The sequence below is a fragment of the Hyperoodon ampullatus genome (assembly GCF_949752795.1).
Source record: "Hyperoodon ampullatus genome assembly, chromosome: 6".
NCBI classification, from domain to species: Eukaryota; Metazoa; Chordata; class Mammalia; order Artiodactyla; family Ziphiidae; genus Hyperoodon; species Hyperoodon ampullatus.
The window spans coordinates 44,368,835-44,388,137 of NC_136919.1; the positions used below are offsets into that span (position 1 = coordinate 44,368,835).

At 35.8% G+C, this 19,303-nt stretch overlaps 1 protein-coding gene across 6 annotated transcripts in view; it reads left to right on the forward strand.

Annotated features, from left to right (window-relative positions):
* Positions 1 to 1,406: 1,406 nt before the first annotated feature.
* The window catches only part of KIF27 (kinesin family member 27), a gene marked incomplete at both ends in the record, with an annotated part of 87,765 nt that continues 69,868 nt past the window's right edge, over positions 1,407 to 19,303 (forward strand). For 4 of the 6 annotated variants that reach the window (XM_079705699.1, XM_079705702.1, XM_079705701.1 and 1 more), the window contains 4 exons: positions 1,407 to 1,704; positions 7,798 to 7,998; positions 11,269 to 12,212; positions 16,739 to 16,882. In XM_079705699.1, coding sequence (XP_079561825.1) covers positions 1,407 to 1,704; positions 7,798 to 7,998; positions 11,269 to 12,212; positions 16,739 to 16,882 — 1,587 coding nt within the window. Of the gene's footprint in view, positions 1,705 to 7,797; positions 7,999 to 11,268; positions 12,213 to 16,738; positions 16,883 to 19,303 lie in introns of those variants that run through there. The other 2 variants (XM_079705703.1, XM_079705704.1) reach the window with 1 other exon arrangement.

Here is a 19,303-nt window from a genome sequence, read left to right on the forward strand (position 1 = left end):
TAGTTGTGGTGCATGGGCTTATTAGTTACTCCACGGCATGTGGGATCTTCCTGGACCAGGGCTCGAACCTGTGTCCCCTGCATTGGCAGGCGGATTCTTAACCACTGTGCCACCAGGGAAGCCCAGAAGGCGGATTCTTAACCACTGGACACCAGGGAAGTCCCCCAATATAATTTTTAATGTATTAATTCCACCAGAGATCTTCAAAAATAAGTACCATGTAACTTAGGAGTGGAACAGCAGTTTTTCTGTTACTTTTGGTTTTTTTTTTTTTTTTTTTTTTCGGTACGCGGGCCTCTCACTGTTGTGGCCTCTCCCGTTGCGGAGCACAGGCTCCGGATGCGCAGGCTCAGCGGCCATGGCTCACGGGCCCAGCCGCTCCGCGGCATATGGGATCCTCCCGGACCGGGGCACGAACCCGTATCCCCTGCATCGGCAGGCGGACTCTCAACCACTGCGCCACCAGGGAGGCCCTGTTTTGGTTATTTTTGAATAGAAAATTTAGTTTTAAATTTACATTGACTTATAGAAATCTTTAAAACTATTTTCATGGATTGATTTCTAACATTTGCGACAAAGAGGAGATGTTATTTTTCAGTACATAGCTGTAAAATCTAAGGGTTTGCTTTGCACTACTTGTGTACATGTACAATTACCCAATTATTTCCTTGCCTTATGTTTCTTTTTAATTTATTTATTTATGGCTGAGTTGGGTCTTCGTTGCTGCACGGGCTTTCTCTAGTTGCTGAGAGCGGGGGCTACTGTTTGTTGCGGTGCGCGGGCTTCACACTGTGGTGGCTTCTCTTGTTACAGAGCACTAGGCACGCGAGCTTCAGTAGTTGTGATACGTGGGCTCAATAGTTGTGGTGCACAGGCTTAGTTGCTCTGCGGCATGTGGAGGCTTCCCAGACCAGGGCTCGAACCCGTGTCCCCTGCATTGGCAGGCGGATTCTTTGCGCCACCAGGGGAGTCCTTGCCTTATGTTTCTAATTCCCCAATTATTCAATATTTAGATTGATGAGCTGGGAAACATATTACCACTATAGAAAGAATGGCATAATGGAATCCCATGCACTTATCACTTTGCTTCATCATTTACCAACTCAAGGCTCCCATCCCCTAGATTATCTTGCAGCAAATCCAGACATCGTATCATTTCATCTATAAATTATAGGTATACTTTTTCAAGACAGATTTACTCTTTGTAGCTATCTTATATTAGAACAAAACCTGCTTTAATTGACTTTGCTTTAGAAGTTGCTTAGTTTATTAGGATAGAGAAGTCAATAACTAAATTTTGTTTTTATTTTGATACACAGGGTCCAGATCTTAACGTAAAATGGATGTTTCTCACGCTAGATACTGAATATTAAGTAGAAAATCTATTTAGTAAAATCTAAGCTGCCATGGAAGAAATATCAGTAAAAGTTGCTGTAAGAATTAGACCTCTGCTGTGCAAAGAAGTTCTTCATAATCATCAAGCTTGTGTGAGAGTTATTCCAAACACCCAACAAGTTATCATTGGGAGAGATAGAGTCTTTACTTTTGATTTTGTTTTTGGCAAAAATTCCACTCAAGATGAAGTTTATAATACCTGTATAAAGCCACTAGTGTTATCACTCATTGAGGGCTATAATGCAACCGTTTTTGCCTATGGACAGACTGGATCTGGGAAGACATACACCATTGGAGGAGGCCATGTTGGTAAGATTCTCATACTCTTTGACTTTTATTTCAGACAGTAGAAAGAAGCTGAAATACCACAGTGCCTGACACATAGTAGGTGCTCAGCACATTAACTGAATGAAATAATCAATAGGATAACAGATGTGTTCATAAGATCATCATCTTTGAAAGATTTGTTTTAAATATTGAAATTTCATTAACAATTTATGATTATATTTGCTTGAGGAAAGATGTTTAAGACAATGTTCAGTATGCAGCCCTTTGCTGTTTTTCCCCAGTTTTAAGATATAATTGACATGCAACATTGTATTAGTCCAAAGTATACAGCATAATAGTTTGATATATCTATATATTGCAAAATGATTACTACAGTAAGTTCAGTTAACATCAGTCACCTCAGTTACATTTTTCTTCTTGTGATGAGAACTTTTAAATTCTACTCCCTTAACAATTTTCACAGCTTGGTCACATACTTACAGCTATACTGTTTTTTTTTTAAGAGTCCATGAATACAATTTTAATTCCTTAAGGGAAAAGGTTATTAAAGTTATCTATTGTCCTAAAATATTTTAGCTAAAATACTTCATACCAAAAGAAATAGATCACCATTAGGAAGAGTTTTTGATGATTTTTTCTGCTAGTTTTAAAAAAATTAATGTTCATTGTAAAAAGAATTGCAAGTGATGCTTAAGAAATCTAATTAAACGAATGAAAGCTCCTCTCATTCCCAGGAAATAACAGTTTGATGTATACATTCAGAGTCCTCTAGACATTTTTCTAGGTATATTACAAGTACTCACACATGTAGTTTTTTGGGTTTTTTGTTGTTAGTTTAATTGTTTGATGAGGTATTTCATACCTGTGATTCTGTAACTTTCTTTTTGCAGTTAACGATATAAAATATCATTTCATTTCTTTCCATTTGGGTCATAGAATTTTACCTCATTTTTTTTGGCTGTACATATAATGTTCCATAGTTTGAATGGATCATAGTTCACCCATTCCGGTATTAATGGACAGGATTAATGGTTGGTTTTGATTTTTACTGTTATAAAAAGTTACATTGTATATATCTTTATACATTGAACTTTGCATCCATTTGTTAGTATTTCTGTAGAATAGATTCCTAGAAGTAGATTTGTTGAGTAATGGGTATGCACATTTAAAATGTGGATAGATACTGACAAATTATCCAAAAGTGTGTACCAGTTTATATCCTGCCACCAATATGTGAAAGCCATTTATTTGCTCATATCCTTGCCAGTTACTGGAAATCATAAATCTGAAATTTTTTTTTCACTATCTGATAAGTGAAAAATTGCACTTTGTTGTTTGAAGTTACATTTCTTGGTGTATTTGTGAAAATAGCATTTTTGATTTCCCAGGCTCTCTGTAAGACACCAATTCTGGGTCAGTCATCTGCTGTTTGATTTTTGACCATGCAAATAATGTAGTTTTTTTCTCCAATAAATAATTTATTGGCTTTTGTGGTGGCTAGAGTACCATGCTAGGCACTGTGGTAGATGAAAATCTCTTATTTTTCAATATGATGCTTATTTAAACTACTGTTCATTTCCCTGCTTTTCAGAACCTTGGATTTACCAACTTTTACCAGGTGTAATCTTCTCTAAAAACTTTCATTTGCATACTCTTTAAATAGTGTATAAGTGCTAAATGATGGCTATTAAAGTATAAAACTTTACAGTTTTTCTCTCTGAAATAGTCTTTCAGGAATATAAGAGTGACAGTGAAAATGTGATCTTTAGGTTACCAGAATACATTTTGAAGCTTTATTTGTAATTCAGCTTTTTTTTTTTTTTTTTTTTTTAAGTCTTTTGAGTTACTGTGCTTTGTTATCTGTCGAAGTGGGAAATGAATGAGCTATTTCTGATCAGCCTCATATTCTGGCTAATCTAGAATGCATATATTCAATACATGCTGGAGTTTATAGATAGTACTATTGGCTAGTTCCTGGAAGCTCTCCAAAAGGAATTTTCACTTTCTCTTGTACTGGAAAAACCTGCAGCTTCCCATATTTGCTACATGATGGCAATCAAAGGCGGTCCAAGTTAGTAAGGTTCAGATTTTCAGGATGTTTGTTGCCAAAAATCTGAATATTGGTAATCTTCAACTTGGAAGCAAGTTGTTTTTAAGGTTCATTTTAAGCCACCTTTTTGTAGCTTGGAGTATATTTTCCATGGAACAATGCTAAAAATGGTGGGCAGGTTTCTAAATTGGCCTACAGAAACTTATTTAAGTCCAATTTATTCTTTTTCTTATTCTAAATTTTATCTTGTACATTTTTTTTTACTATTTTAAAAACTGTGGTTAAATAAATAAATGTAAAACAAAATTTACCATTTTTAAGAGTACAGTTCTGTGACATTAAGTATATTCACAGTGTTTTATAACCATCACTGCTCTTTCCAAAATTTTTCATCTCCCCAAATAGAAGCTTTGTACCCATTAAGCAATAACTGTCCTCCCCCCACCATCCCCTGGTAACCTCGAATTTACTTTCATTGACTGTAAGTTTGCCTCTTCTAGATATTTCATAGAAGTGGAATCATACAGTATTTGTCCTCCTATGTCTGGCTTCTGTACTTAGCATAATATATCTAAGGATATCCTACATGTTGTAGCATGTATTGGAACTTCATTCCTTTTTATGACTGAATGATTTTCCGTTGTATGTATAAGTCATCTTTTGTTATCCATTCATCTGTTGATGGACATTTGAATTGTATTCCCCTTTAGGCTATTGTGACTAATGCTGCTATGAACATTGATGTACAAATATCTGAGTCTCTTGTATGCATTTCTATTCATTCATGTTACTGTGTTAATCTGTGTTCTGTGTTGCGGAAGTGATGAAGGAGAAGAGGCAGTGATGGAGGAGAAGAGGTGTAGAGATGTTCCCTTCCTCATTCCTGGATTGAGGTCTTGGCTTGGGCAGAACTGGTCTTTCTGTACCTCTCTTCTGCACACGTCCTTTGTTGCCATTAGACCCTGGCTTGCTCCCCTGTCCCTTTCTTATGCCTGTTTACCCTCAAACTACCTGTACCTTTCCATCCCAGAAATCTCAAAACATGCTTTTTGGCTAAATGTGAAGAAATATGACACAAATAATTTTTTTAAAAGGGTTCTTACTAACATAAATGAGTTACATTCCAATGATTGGGACCATAATAAATGATCTAAAGAGAGATATTTTAGGTACTACCTGTACCTATTTTGAACTTCACTGGTGCCACTTATGCCTATTGCATTCCTGGGGTTTTCAATAAATATTTTCTTATTAAATCTTTTATTTTTGCCTTAAACTGTTATATAAATATCATTTAGTTTTTTTCATGTCATGTCATTTGATTGTAAGCTTTTTTTGTGCTGCTTCCAATTCTATACAGAATATTTAGTTTATTTTTAAGTTATTTATATTTAAAACTTTTATTTTTAGACTATATATATTTATTTCTAAAGGTAAAAATTCAGATATTACAGCCATAAGATAAAAGTTTTCCTTTCTTTTCTCTCCCTGTTCTAACTCCCCAGAGGTAACCACCATTTTTTGTGAATTTTTTCAAAAATATTCTTTGCATAGATATGTATGTTTTCTTTTATGCAAATGAATTTGCTCTGCAGTTGCTTTTTTTAACTTTATGGATCTTAGACATCTGTTTAACAATAGGTGCATGGTATACCATTGTTAACCATTCTCCTACTAATGGATTTATTAGTGTTTGGAATTTTTTATCAATTACAAGAAATTTTTACTGATCCTTATACAACACCTTTGGGTATGTGTATATGTATTTCTTTAGGACTATATCTGAGTCAAAGGGTGATTACGTTTCAACTTTTGATACTATTGATACTAATGTTTCTCCAAAAAAGCTGTGCTGGTTAACATTGTCATAGTATTCTATTTTTTTTTTTTTTTTTTTTGCGTACGCGGGCCTCTCACTGTTGTGGCCTCTCCTGTTGCGGAGCACAGGCTCCGGACGCGCAGGCCCAGCGGCCATGGCTCATGGGCCCAGCGGCTCCGCGGCATGTGGGATCTTCCCGGACCGGGGCACGAACCCGTGTCCCCTGCATTGGCAGGCGGACTCTCAACCACTGCGCCACCAGGGAAGCCCCTGTCATAGTATTCTAGAGGACCAATTTGCTCACCTTGAGAAAATGGGGCATTATCAAATTTAAAAATCATTGCTCACATGACATTTTAAACAGTGAATAATCATAAACAGTGATCACAGTTTTTCATTAATTACATTGATGTTCACAATTACATTGTGAATACAGTTTTTCCTCAATTACAATGATGTGATTTTTAATAGTATTTTAGTGTTAATAATTGAGAGAATGCTGGGTAAATCAGTCTTTATTGTATCTTAAAATAATTAGTTACATTTCTTACTTCCCCTCTGTTTTACCCATCTCGCTGCCATCCACCACCCCACTTCTCTCTGCTCCTCTTTGCAGCAGAACCTTGAAGGTATTATCTGTGACTTGTGGTGTCAGTTCTCCTCTCGGTCTTTCTTACACTCACTCCATTCAGACTTTCACCTCCACTACCACTGACACTGCAGTTATCAAGATATCACAAATGACCTTCACTTTACTAAATTTAGTGGTCAATTCTCATCAAACTGGCCTTTCAGCAAATTAGATGCATGCTCTTCACTTGGTTTCCAGGCCACCATGTTCTTGGTTTCCTCCTACTTAACTGGTCACTCATGCTGTCTTGCTGGTTCCTGATAAGTGAAACAACAAATGATGAAGTGCCCAGGGCTCAATCTTTGGTGTTCTCTTCTGACTCTCAACTTTTCCCCTTGGTCTCATCCAGCCCTATGACATTAAATACCATCTATATGTAGCTTCCAGTTTTTTACCTCCAGTCCAGACGACTGTCTTGTACTCTAGTCTCATATATCCAACTGCCTATTCAACCTTCCCAACTGTATCCCTAATAGATACCTCAAACTTAATAGGTCAGAAAATGAACTTCTGACATTTTCCCCTTAAACCAACTCAACACACACTCTTCCCTATATCAGTTGATGGCAACTCCACTGGCTCAAGACAAAATCTTGGAGTCATCCTTGACTCATCACTTTCTGTCACATTCCATATCCAATCTGTCAGGGAATCTTAATGGCTCTCCCTTCAACATAAATCCAGAATCTGGTCACTTCTCACCTTTCTCTGCTGCCAAGCTTATGTCACCGTCATGTCCACCTCTCCCCCGAACCCTCTAGACTCCTGGATTAGTGCACTGGTCTCCTAAGTGGTCTCCCCACTTCTGCCCCTACCCTTCTATGATTGAGGCAAAATGCAGCAGACAGAGTGGTCTCTTTTAAATCCCAAGTTACTGCTCTGCTCCAGTGGCTCTCATCTCACCCAGAATAAGACCTAAAGTCTATCGTGGTCTACAAGGACCTACATGGTCTTGTTTCTGTCACCTCTCTGACCTCATGCCCTGCTACTCTCCCCCTTGCTCCCTCTGCTCCAACTACAATGGCCTCCTTGTTTATGGATCACACCATTTTAGCACTTTTGCACTTGCTGTTCTGGGACATTCAGATACCTACATGGCTCCTCTGCCACCTCTTTCAAGTTTCTGCTCAAAGGTCAGCTTCTCCGTGATGCCCACCCATCATGACTTTCCTATTTAAAGTTACAAGCACCTCCCATCAAATACACTTACACTTCCAGTCCCCCTTACCTTGCCCTATTTTTTTCTCCAGGCATACTTAATGCCTTTTAATATACTATATAATTCACTTATTGTTTTTAGCTGTTGTCTGCCTCTCCTAGTACAGTTCCTTAAGGGCAGGGATCTTTTCCTTGTTTTGTTCACTGATGGTTCCCAGGGTCCTAGAATACTGTCTGGCACATAGTAGGTACTATATAAATATTTAATGAATGCATGAATGAAGTTTAAGTAAGAGCATGCATGTGAAAACTTTCACTTCTGAACTTTATAGAAAAAAGATGTTTTCTTTTTCTATTTTAAAAATTTATAATAGAATTTTGAGAAAATAAATTTATTGATTATAGCTTTTCTTATATCTTAAATTTCAGATGTGCTTTCTTTCTCTAAATTTTCAGCTTCAGTTATGGAGGGTCAAAAAGGTATCATTCCTCGTGCTATCCAAGAAATATTTCAAAACATCTCTGAAAATCTTAGCATTGACTCTAAGATAAAAGTGTCTTATATAGAAGTATACAAGGAAGACCTAAGAGATCTTCTAGAATTGGAGACATCTATGAAGGATCTTCACATCCGAGAAGATGAAAAGGGAAACACAGGTAAAGTAGCCTACTTAATTGATAGTCTTCATTAGCAAATGAATATGATTTAATTCAGTTTCTGGATATTTTCCAAGGATTCTTTAAAAACAGACATAGAAACAAAATGCATTTGTTTTTGCTTTTAAATTGAATAGCTTATTGATTACCAGTAGCAGTTAACGCACCCGTGTGAAAAGTAGAAGTTCAGAGTGGTTGGTGAGATGAAGTTATTAAGGTGTAATTCCAAATACAGGTGACCCTTGAACAACGTGGTGAGGAGGGTGGCGATTAGGGGTGCCGACCCTCTGTGCAGTCAAAAACCCAAGTATAATTTACAGTCGTCCTTCTGTATCCACAGTACTGCCTCAGTGGATTCAACTAACCTCAGATTGTGTAGTACTGTAGTATTTAGTATTGAAAAAAATCCACATGTAAGTGGACCTGCACAGTTCAAACCCATGTTGTTCAAGGATCAACTGTATTTATTTCCTATAATTGCCACCTCCCCCGCCCCTGGGCTGATCTTAAGAAAGTGTGACATAGGCTAAATTAATTTTTGTACTTTTTTTTCTCCCAGAGTTACCCTGAGGTTGGGGATGGCTTCTCCCTTTGGTGTTTTGGTGTTCATCCAAGTTGATCCAAGAACTCTCCTTTCTTCCTTTCTGATTTTTGTCCCAGCACACCTATTGCTTCCTCTTTTTTTTTTTTTAAATTTAGAGTTTATGTGTTTGCTCCTTCATATTGACATTTACTCGTCCTTTGTTGTGCTTCTCAAGGTCTGACGTTCTGTGCTGTCAACCTGTTAATCTCATTAAATATCTATTTGTTTGGAAATGGGAGAACTTTAGAACGGGAAGGTCAAAATACAAGTATTTTAAAGAATAACACTTTCTGATTTTCTGACTTAAAAGGTAATATGTTCAATGTAGAACATTTTGAAAACATAGTAAAGTATAAAGAAGAAAGTTAAAGATCATCTTTAATCTCAGAACTCAGAAATAGCAACTTCCAATTTTGGTGTGTTTCCTTCCAGATTTCTTTTTCTACACACATCTGATTTAAAAAAAATACACTCACAACCCCACATATTGTATTGCATCTTATTTTTTAACTTAATAATTATATTGTAAGAATTTTCATGTCATTAAATATTATTCAAATTTATGACTTCATGTGGTCATGTAATTTTGTCTTCTGAATATATTATAATAATCGATTTGACTAATAGTCCATTGTTGGACATTTTGGTTGTTTCCAGATTTTCACGATTATTAATAACAGTGACTGTTCTTAGGTGTCTTCTTCTAGAAAACACATTTAGTGGAACCTTCCTCCTTCCTGGAGATAAAGGATCCTGCGAAGGGAGTGATTCCCTGGGTGAATTTCCTGGCAGTTAGGAAAATAAGATGGCTCGCTCCTTCAGCAGCAGCCTGCAGGGGGCAGTAAAACTCGCCTCTTTGTAGGCCCTGTCCTGGCAGCTCTGGCATTGCTGGATGTTTGAAGAAATTGGTTATTGTTTTGTTTTTTAGAAAGAAAGCATACATAGTACTTTGTGACCTTATTAGATAATTTTGTATAGTTTATCTTTTCTGGATGAAATCCAGACTGATGTTTTGAGCTTCTGTGAAATGTAATTATTGAATGTTTTTATCTTTTATTAAAAGTTACCAAAAAAATACATATTTATTGTAAAATAGACTATGGAAGTATACACTGTCACTCCTCATAAACTTAATGATGTCAATACTCCACACCTGATAGCAATCCTGCAAAAATTTTGGTAGGATGTAACAGTCTTAAGACAAATTACCATATATCTTATAAAATATCCCAATCACAACCAAAATGCTTTTGTTTGACATATTTCTTGAGTTTCTCTGTATCAGGTGGTAGTTGGTATTGAACCTGGATGCTGCACAATAAGCATCACCTTGGAAGCTTTTTAAGAAATACTGATTTCTGGGCCCCACTTTTCACAGATTCTAATTTAATTAAAGATGGGGCGTGGGCGTTGGCACTCTCCCTTTTATAAAGCTCCCAGGTGATTTTCAGCTGGGTTTGAGGACCATAGATAGTGCTAAGCTATAGTCTAACATTAGAAAACTTTCAGAAAAGTTACACTATGATTTATGGTTAAATTGTTATATTTTATAATCACTGATAGTTTAGCACTCCCTGTTGTAGTACAGGTACATTAGAACTTTAAATAAACTGGGCTGTTAAAAAAGGTGTCATGATGGAAACAATGCAAGAAAAATGAATATTTTTTAAAGAAACAGTGACATGACAAGATCTGATTAAAGAGGAAGCTTGGTGCTGTAATTCAAGCACAGACTTGGGAGGTTTACTGCTGTGATTCAAATCCCAAATCCACCTACTCCTGTTCGAAATATTTTTGGATATAAACAAGTGACACATGTAGTAAGCTTAGGTTATTTTGGGTTCTATTCTGCCGTTAAAATAGAAACTCTTTTGCCTTTTTTGAATTGCCTTGCACTCTTATATTATGTAGGGGGAAACTTTTTAAAATGAATTAACAGGGCTTACCCTGGTGGCGCAGTGGTTGAGAGTCCTCCTGCCGATGCAGGGGACACGGGTTCGTGCCCGGGTCCAGGAGGATCCCACATGCCGCGGAGCGGCTGGGCCCGTGAGCCATGGCCGCTGAGCCTGCGTGTCCGGAGCCCGTGCTCCGCAACAGGAGAGGCCACAACAGTGAGAGGCCCACGTACCGCAAAAAAAAAAAAAAGAATAAACAACTTTATTTATATTGAAATTTTCATTTATCATTGGTTATTTACCAAAAACTTTAAACCTTAGGATGGCTTGAATATTAACGAAACTCAAAAGAAACTAATTTAATTTAATTTTAATTAATCTACTACTGATTAATTCTTTTGAGTTATATATATAATTAATCTGTTATCTTTCAGTCAGTATATTAGACTCTACAAATCAAAATACTGGAATAAAGAATTTTTCTTTTGTCATGTGTTTTAAAAAATTGAGTGTGATGTGATTCCAAAAAAAAACCACAGATTGTTTAAAACATACATATATATGACATCTTTTAGAATTTAAACATCAAAATGAATGCCATCTATTAAAATAGTCCTGTTAGCAGATTATCTAAAATTATTTAATGAAGTTGCTGATGTTACTTTTATTTTGAAATGCTATGAATTTTTTAAAGGGACTGTCTTAGCTGGGCAGTATAAGCAAATGATAATTGTTTTGTGGTTAATTTAACTCTACTGGATTTTGATTAAAACTTGCTGTTGCTATTTTAAGTGATTGTTGGGGCCAAGGAATGCCAGGTGGAGACTGCAGATGAAGTGATGAGTCTCCTGGAGATGGGGAATGCAGCCAGGCATACAGATACCACCCAAATGAACGAGCATTCCAGTAGGTCACATGCGATTTTCACAATCAGCCTTCATCAAGTGGCGAAAAATAAAGAGGTAGCTGAAGATGGATCGTGGTATTCCCATCAGCATATTGTCTCAAAGTTCCACTTTGTGGATTTGGCTGGATCAGAAAGAGTAACCAAAACAGGGAATACTGGTGAACGGTTCAAAGAATCCATTCAAATCAACAGTGGCTTGCTGGCTTTAGGAAACGTAATAAGCGCTCTTGGGGACCCACGCAGGAAGAGTTCACATATTCCATACAGGGATGCTAAAATTACCCGGCTTCTGAAAGATTCCCTGGGAGGCAGTGCCAAGACCGTCATGATCACCTGTGTCAGCCCATCCTCCTCGGATTTTGACGAGTCCTTAAATTCTCTCAAATATGCCAACAGAGCACGCAACATTAGAAACAAACCCACCTTAAACTTCAGCCCCGAGTCAGACCGTATGGGCGAAATGGAATTTGAGATTAAGTTGCTTCGAGAAGCTTTGCAGAGCCAGCAGGCTAGTAGCAGCCAAACTAGCCAGATCCATCGGGAGGGGACTCCTGATAAAAATAGGATCCATTCTCTTGAGGAGCAAGTTGCTCAGCTACAAGGAGAATGTTTGGGTTACCAAAATTGTTTAGAGGAAGCCTTTACCTTCCTGGTGGACTTAAAAGATTCTGTCAGACTAAACCAAAATCAGCAACACAAACTGCAGGAGTGGCTTAACGTGACCCAGGAGGTCACTTCATTCAGAGGACACCAAGGCATTGGAAACCTGGAAGAAGGACCACAGCATATTACCGTTCTCCAGCTGAAGCGAGAGCTTAAGAAATGCCAGGTACTTAGACACTACCTTTGTAAGTTAAAGACTAAATTTATCTGGGCAAGTAAGAGTCATTTTGGAATTTCAGAAGTTTTTTTGGAAAGGATTATATATAAAATCTCATTTGCCTTTACTCTGTTTCTTTCTCCCTTTTCCTATTGCTTTCTCCTCATAATTCATCTCTTTCTTGGTTCCTCCTCCTTTCTCCTTCAAATGTATTTTAATTTGTTGTATTTATTAAGTAGGCTCTTGTGGGACTGGTCATTAATTTAGAGGATGAAAAGAAACACAGTTTCAGAGCAAAATTAGGTTAAATTTTATTGAGTTTTTAATCCCTCTTTAGATCAGTGCTTCTTGAAAGAAAAAAAATACTTCATTCCTTGAATTTGGTGTTTTGATTTTTTAGACAAATCATCATATTTGATAATATTTAAGGAATGTAGCTATGTACATGTATACATATTGTATATGTGTATATTGAGTTAAAAATTACATTTTCCCACTTTTCATTTGAAAAACATTTGTTATTTAAAGATTATGTGTCACTGGGGAAATAATGGAGAATAGACATACCTAGTTCTGCTTATGTGGAGTTTGCAATCCGGTGGGCAAATGGATATTCCACCATTTTTTTTAAAATAGGAAAACATATAGGTAATAAAATGGCTTTCTAGTTAGAAATCTTTCCTCAATATCTGTTTGTATGTATTAGAAAGAAACCTCTATTACAGCAATTCTCAAACTTTTTGCTCACAAGTTTTCTTTACTTTCTTCAAATTGAGGTTCCCTGAAGAGCTTTTGTTTATGTGGGTTGTTATCTATTGATATTTACCATATTAGAATTAAAACAACAAATTTAAACTATTCACTCAGAACTAACAATAATAACCCAATTACATGTTAATATAAAGAACATTTTTTCATTAAAAATAACTATTTTACAAAACAAAAAAATTTAATAACAGTGGAATTGCTTTATATTTTTGCAAATCTCCTTTCATGTCTGATTTAATAGAAGACAGGTGGATTTTCATATCTGTCAGCATGCAATTTGTTGCAATATGTTGTTTTAGTTGAAGTATATGAAGAAAATCCAGCCTCATCTAGATTTGTAGTTGGAAGAGAGGAATATTTTAATGACTTTTTCAGATAATTGTGCATATTCTTTGACATTACATCAAAACTCAACAAGCGGAAATTTCCTAAAGGTTACCTGCAATGTGGGATTTGAAACCATTTTGTTACATTAACATTCACTGATTTTTATCTTGTACTTTGAATGGATCTTTTATCCACACACGATTTTGAATCAACATGCATTGGACACTTGAAAAATATTGTTTACTAAGTTATGCAGATCTTTCAATGCTGACACATTTCACTATACAGTATCAAAAAAACCACATTCCTTAATATCACCACTGATCTCACCTGCAAAGTCTTTAATTACTGGAAGCTGTCAAGTTTACAGTAGCAGAAGTGTTTTCCAAAATTCTAATTTTTGCATGAAACTTGAATTTTATCATTTGCAACAAATACTATTAGTTGTTTTCCTTGAAATGATGGTTCTGTCACACATACAAGTGTGAATAGTTTGTCTGTTGTTCTTTAGAGTAAAAATAGCACCCTATGAAAAATGTGGTTAGTTCAGCTTGCAACTCAAACAATTGCACAAGATTTTTTGCCCCAGATAACTATCACCCTTCAGTATACAGCAGAACGACTTTATGCATACCTCCCATTTGACACATAGAATACTAAAAAGTGCTCATGTGTTGAGATTTAATAAAATCCTGTTTATTGCTTCATCAAGATATTCTTAAGTGAAACTGGCATTTGTTGGTTTGTTTGTATTGTTAGTGCACAGCAGTGAAGAATACAGTGACTACCACTACAGTTTGGTGACACTTTCTTTATTCATACTAGGAGCCAGCAGTTTTACATATCATTGTTTTTGCACCATCAGTACAAATGACAACATGGTGAAAAAGGCAAATATCATTTTAGTATAACTAGGAAAATGGTTTCAACCTCATGGATACCCTGAAAGGATCTAAGGTTCATGCTAAAAGATTCACTACTGAATACACCATGAGAACTGCTGCTCTTTTACAAAGCTTTGATCTTTAAATATAAACATATAAAGTACTGCTCTTAAAATCATGGATTTTTTTTTTTAAAGGCAGTAACTCTGCTCTGCCTTTTTCTTAAATAGAGCAGGCCTGGCCCTTCCTCTTTGGTATAAGAAACTGGCAGAACATTAAGTACAGGTAATAGGAAGCTTGAACTTTGTGGTACACTATAGGAGTTGGTGGTAGAAAGCATGCTTCTAAGATGACTGATTTTGGAAACCCACAAAACCTATCTGCTTGGGGGTGAGATGGGTAGTAACCTCCTCTCTCCATCTGTTGGAAACTCTACATTTAAACTTGCTCTAGATTATGTACTCCAGATTATGATATCCCAAAGATATTAACAGTCTTGATGAAAACTGGTACCATGATCAGATTGTTTTGGGAAATGCTAGGTTGCAAAAAACAAACAGGTTTCTTAATCCAAAGACTTCCCAGAACTTTGAAAAGTACTGATGTATATTATGAGTCTCCAGGTGAGAGATATAGCATTCAGTGTTTCCCAGTTTAAAAAAATGGATTCCCTTTTTTGGTCTGCAATCTTCTAGGCCTAGTAATCTATGGATACCACTGAACAGCAAATAGACAAATGATTGGTGTCATTCCTTACCCCATATGTCTCTAAAAAATTGTTTTTTAAACTTCATTTTCTGTTCTTTTTTTCTGTGAGAGAATATAGTAGTTAAGAACATAGGTAACAAACTTCCAAGGTTTGAATCCCAGCTCCTCTGTTTACTAGCTCTCTGACCTTGGACAAATACTTAACCTCTCTGTGCTTCAGTTTCCCTACCTGTAAAATGGAAACACTAATAATAAGCTCCGTTTAGTGTTGCTTTGAAAGCTATTAGAGCATTATTAGTTCCCATAAAGTGACGAGAAAGATGCCTGAGCTATAGTAAGGCTTAATACACGTTAGCCTATTATGATCTCCTCTCATTTATTCTTCTTCTACCTGGGCCTAGGTTATACATCTGTGACATCTAAGGGATTGGACTCAGTAGCTGTAGGTAGGGCCATGTGCCAGGGGTTCTGTGAAGGCAGCTCATCCCCTCATAAATACCTCTTAAGGCTCTTTGTTACTTTTTTACTCCATAATTTGAACACAAGGACAGTATGTGAACATGAATATACTCAACAGATAAACACTTTTAAATAAATAATAAACAATAAAACTGTAGCTTATGAAGTATATGTAAAAATATTTAAATATGCAGCCCTGGGAGAGCAGTTACATTTTAAGCTTCTCGGATGGGCAATTAATTGCCCATAGCAGAGAGTATTAATTAATGAGAATTATAGTTATATTTTATTTTAAAAAGAGAAAAGTCATAAAGGTCATATAAATATATAGGGTTATAAGGACCATCAGGGTCATGCGTCCCCTCCTTATTTGGTCATTCAAAGATCCCAAGCAGAGAAAAGAAGGGACTTACCCAAAGTCCCAAGGGAAGGCTGTAGCAAATTCAAGGCTGGCCTCAGTCCGTGGGTTCCCAGTGCAGAGGCCCATCCACCTCCACACCACCACCTGAGAGGTCACGCACATGCTCTGGTTTTGTGAATTAAATCTTGTTTGTGAAGAGAGCACCATTTTGTAAATAGCTACTCATTCTTCTCTTTTCCTGTGGCTTAGCGGAAAGAGCATAGGCTTCGGATCTAGAAAGGCCCTGGAGTTGACTGTCAGGAATTTGGTTTATCCAGTGTGTTGTCTTTGGAAGAGGTGTTAACTCACTGAGCTTTAGTTTCTTCATGAAAAAGGAATCATGTCTATTCAGTGAGATATTTTTAAAATGCCAAGTTACAATCTAGCATAAAGTAGACCCTTGACCAATGTTAATTTTCTGTTTATTTAGTTCAAAATTTGTTTTAAAAGTATTATTTGCATATCCCGAGTTTATTTGGAGACAGGCAAGCTAAGAAAACTATACGTTTAACCATATTTCCAGACATCTTCAAAATATATCTCTTTTTAGTGAAAGGGTGCAAAATTAGCAAATGTTCTTTATTTAAACATCCAAATGCATTGTTATACTCTATAGGTCAGTTTGGGAAATGTGACCTCTTTATTTTTAAAAACCCGCATTAAAATCTCATGGCAATTCTAGAAAACTTATAAAAATCTCATTGAATGTACTCTAGAACTTGAATAACTGGCTTCAATCTTAAAATGCAGGAAATAAAAATAAGGAAAATCTTCCTATCTTCGTGGTGATTAATTCTTACATTATATCAGTAATAGGTCCTCTCAGCTGTTTCCGCCTTTCTTATAAAGAAACCAGAAACAAAGGATAAGAAAATTTTAAGAGATATCTTCAAGGTGTCATTAAACCACAGTTTTTTGGTATTATGTGGGCTCTCTCTCAAGTATTTTCCACATTGAATCTCTCTTGTGCTTTCTTTCCCTCCCCACAGTGTGCTCTTGCCGCTGATGAAGTAGTATTTAATCAGAAGGACCTGGAAGTGAAGGAACTAAAGAATCAAATGCAAATGATGATGCAGGAAAACAAAGGACATGTTATATCTTTGAAAGAAGCGCAAAAAGTGAATAGGTTGCAGGTAGAGTTTTTTAATGTACCTTGCTCTGTATATTTCATTGGAATAGTACATGACTAAATAAAATAGCATTGTAAATGATAAGTGGGAATGTTTGCAAAAATAGGTTTCAGATGGAGTTCTGAACACAAGCACCTGAAAGAGTTATTACAGTTTTCCTCCTAAATTGGTGTGAAGGGAAAACATTTTTATTGTTAGCTTGACTTATATTTCAAAAATACAAAACCTTATACCCAGGAACTTAATTTGCAAATCATATTATGGTTATCATTTCTTTATACTTTCCCTTCCATTGTTTGCCAAAGTAATAGGCAATGTGATATTGTCAAGTGTTGGAAGGTAAACACATAATTTAAACTTTTTGATTTGTTAGATTATCATTTTATACTCCATCAGTGATTTGCTCTTTAATTTTGGCTAAATCTTTCAATTTCTCTATCTTAGCTTTTCTGTATTAACATGGATGTGCCTGCAGAGTAACATGGTATGTCCCTAAATATTATACTCCCTGGCTATGAACCCTACCACCCCCCAAACAGTTAATTTCATTTAAAGCCTTTAGCTTCCAATCAAGGAGTAACTACTGCTCTGAGTAATAATCTGATTTAGGACAAATTAGACTTTGATTTTGACAATATTTTTGTTTTCTTTTTTAACCCTTATAATTCTGTAATAATTTAAAAACATAAAACATATATAAAATAATATGTGTTGTTCAGTGATTTATCACAAAGAGAACAGCTGGGTAACCACCACCAGTTCAAGAAATAGCATACTGCCAACCCCTCGGAAGCCCTTAGTCTCTCCTCCTTGGAGAGAGCTGCTCTCCTAATTTTCATAATGATAATTTCCTTGCTTTGCTTTGTGGTTTTACTATGTATCCTTGAACACTACAGTTTAGTTTTTGGAATTTTTATAAATTTAATCATTCAATATATATTCTTTAGTATCTGGTTGCTTTTATTGAACATTTTATCTGTTCTGATTCATCCACGTTGTTGTGTGTAGCTGTAGCTTGATTAGTTTATAGCTGTACAGGATTTCATTGTATGAATATACCACAATTTATTTTTCTATTCTACTGTTGATAGACATTTTTTTCTATGAATTTTCTTAAACATGTCTCCTGGTGCACACGCACACACATTTCTTTTGGATTTGTGCCTAGGAGTTGAATTGCTAGGTCATAGGGTAGGCAAATCTTCAACTTTAGTAAATGATACCAAACTTCTTTCCAGTTTAAACTTGCACCAGCACTGTATGAGCATTCCTGCTGCTCCACTTGCTTGCCAGCATTTGTTATTGTAAATTTTTAAATCTTAGGCAATCTGGTAGGTATGTAATATTATTTTATTGTGGTTTTAATTTGCACTTCCCCGATGACTGGTGAAGTTGAGCACTTCTTCATGTTTTTTTGCTATTTGGATACCTTCTTTAGTGAAATGCTCATTCGAGTTTCTTGCTTGCTTTCCTATTGGACTGAGTCTTTCTATATTATCTTCTGGGAGCTTTATTTTTTTGCCTTTTACATTTTGCTGTACAGTTCTCCTGAAATTGATTTTTGCATGTGGGGTAAAGTAAAGGTCAAATTTCAATTTTTTTCTATATAGATATCCATTTGTTCCAGCGTCACTTTTTGAAAAGGCCATCTTTTCACCACTGTTCTGAGTGCTGTCTTTGTCATAAGTCAAGGTTCATTCATGCATGCATCTATTGTATATTTCTGGGGCTTCTGTTGTATCCCATTGGTTTTTCTGTCTTTGGACCAATGTCACATTTCTTATTTATTGCAGGTTCCTAATAAGTCTAGATATTCTGTAGAGCAAGGCCTCTGCTCTGTTTCCCTCCTCCCCAAGAATGTATTGGTTGCTCCATATAAATTTTAGAATCAGCTTTCCAAGGACCACAAAAAAAAAAAAAAAAAAAAAAAAACCAACAAAAAAAAACTTTTTTGGGATTTTGGTTGGGATTGCATTAAATCTATAAGATACATTTGGAAAGAGTTAACATCTTTTGATCCTGAGTCTTTTCACTAACCCATGAACATGGTATATTCCTCCATTTACTCATGTTTTCTTTGGTTTTTCTTAATAATGACTTTTTTGAGTGTATGTAGAAGTATTACACATCTTTTGTTAGATTCATTCCCAGGTACTTTATTTTTTTATGTGACTATAAATGGAATCTTTTCAGATTTTCATTTTAATTGTTTGTTGGTATGTGTAACTGTATTGATTTGTGTATGTTGATAGCTTATACCCAGCAACCTGATTAAATTCATTTTTTAATTCTGATATTTTATGTAAATTCTTTAGGATTTTCATTTATAATTATGTCATCTGCAAATGATGACATTTTTATTTCTTCCTTTATGATCCTTATACCTTCTGTTTTTTTTTAACCTTACTTCATTGACTGACATCT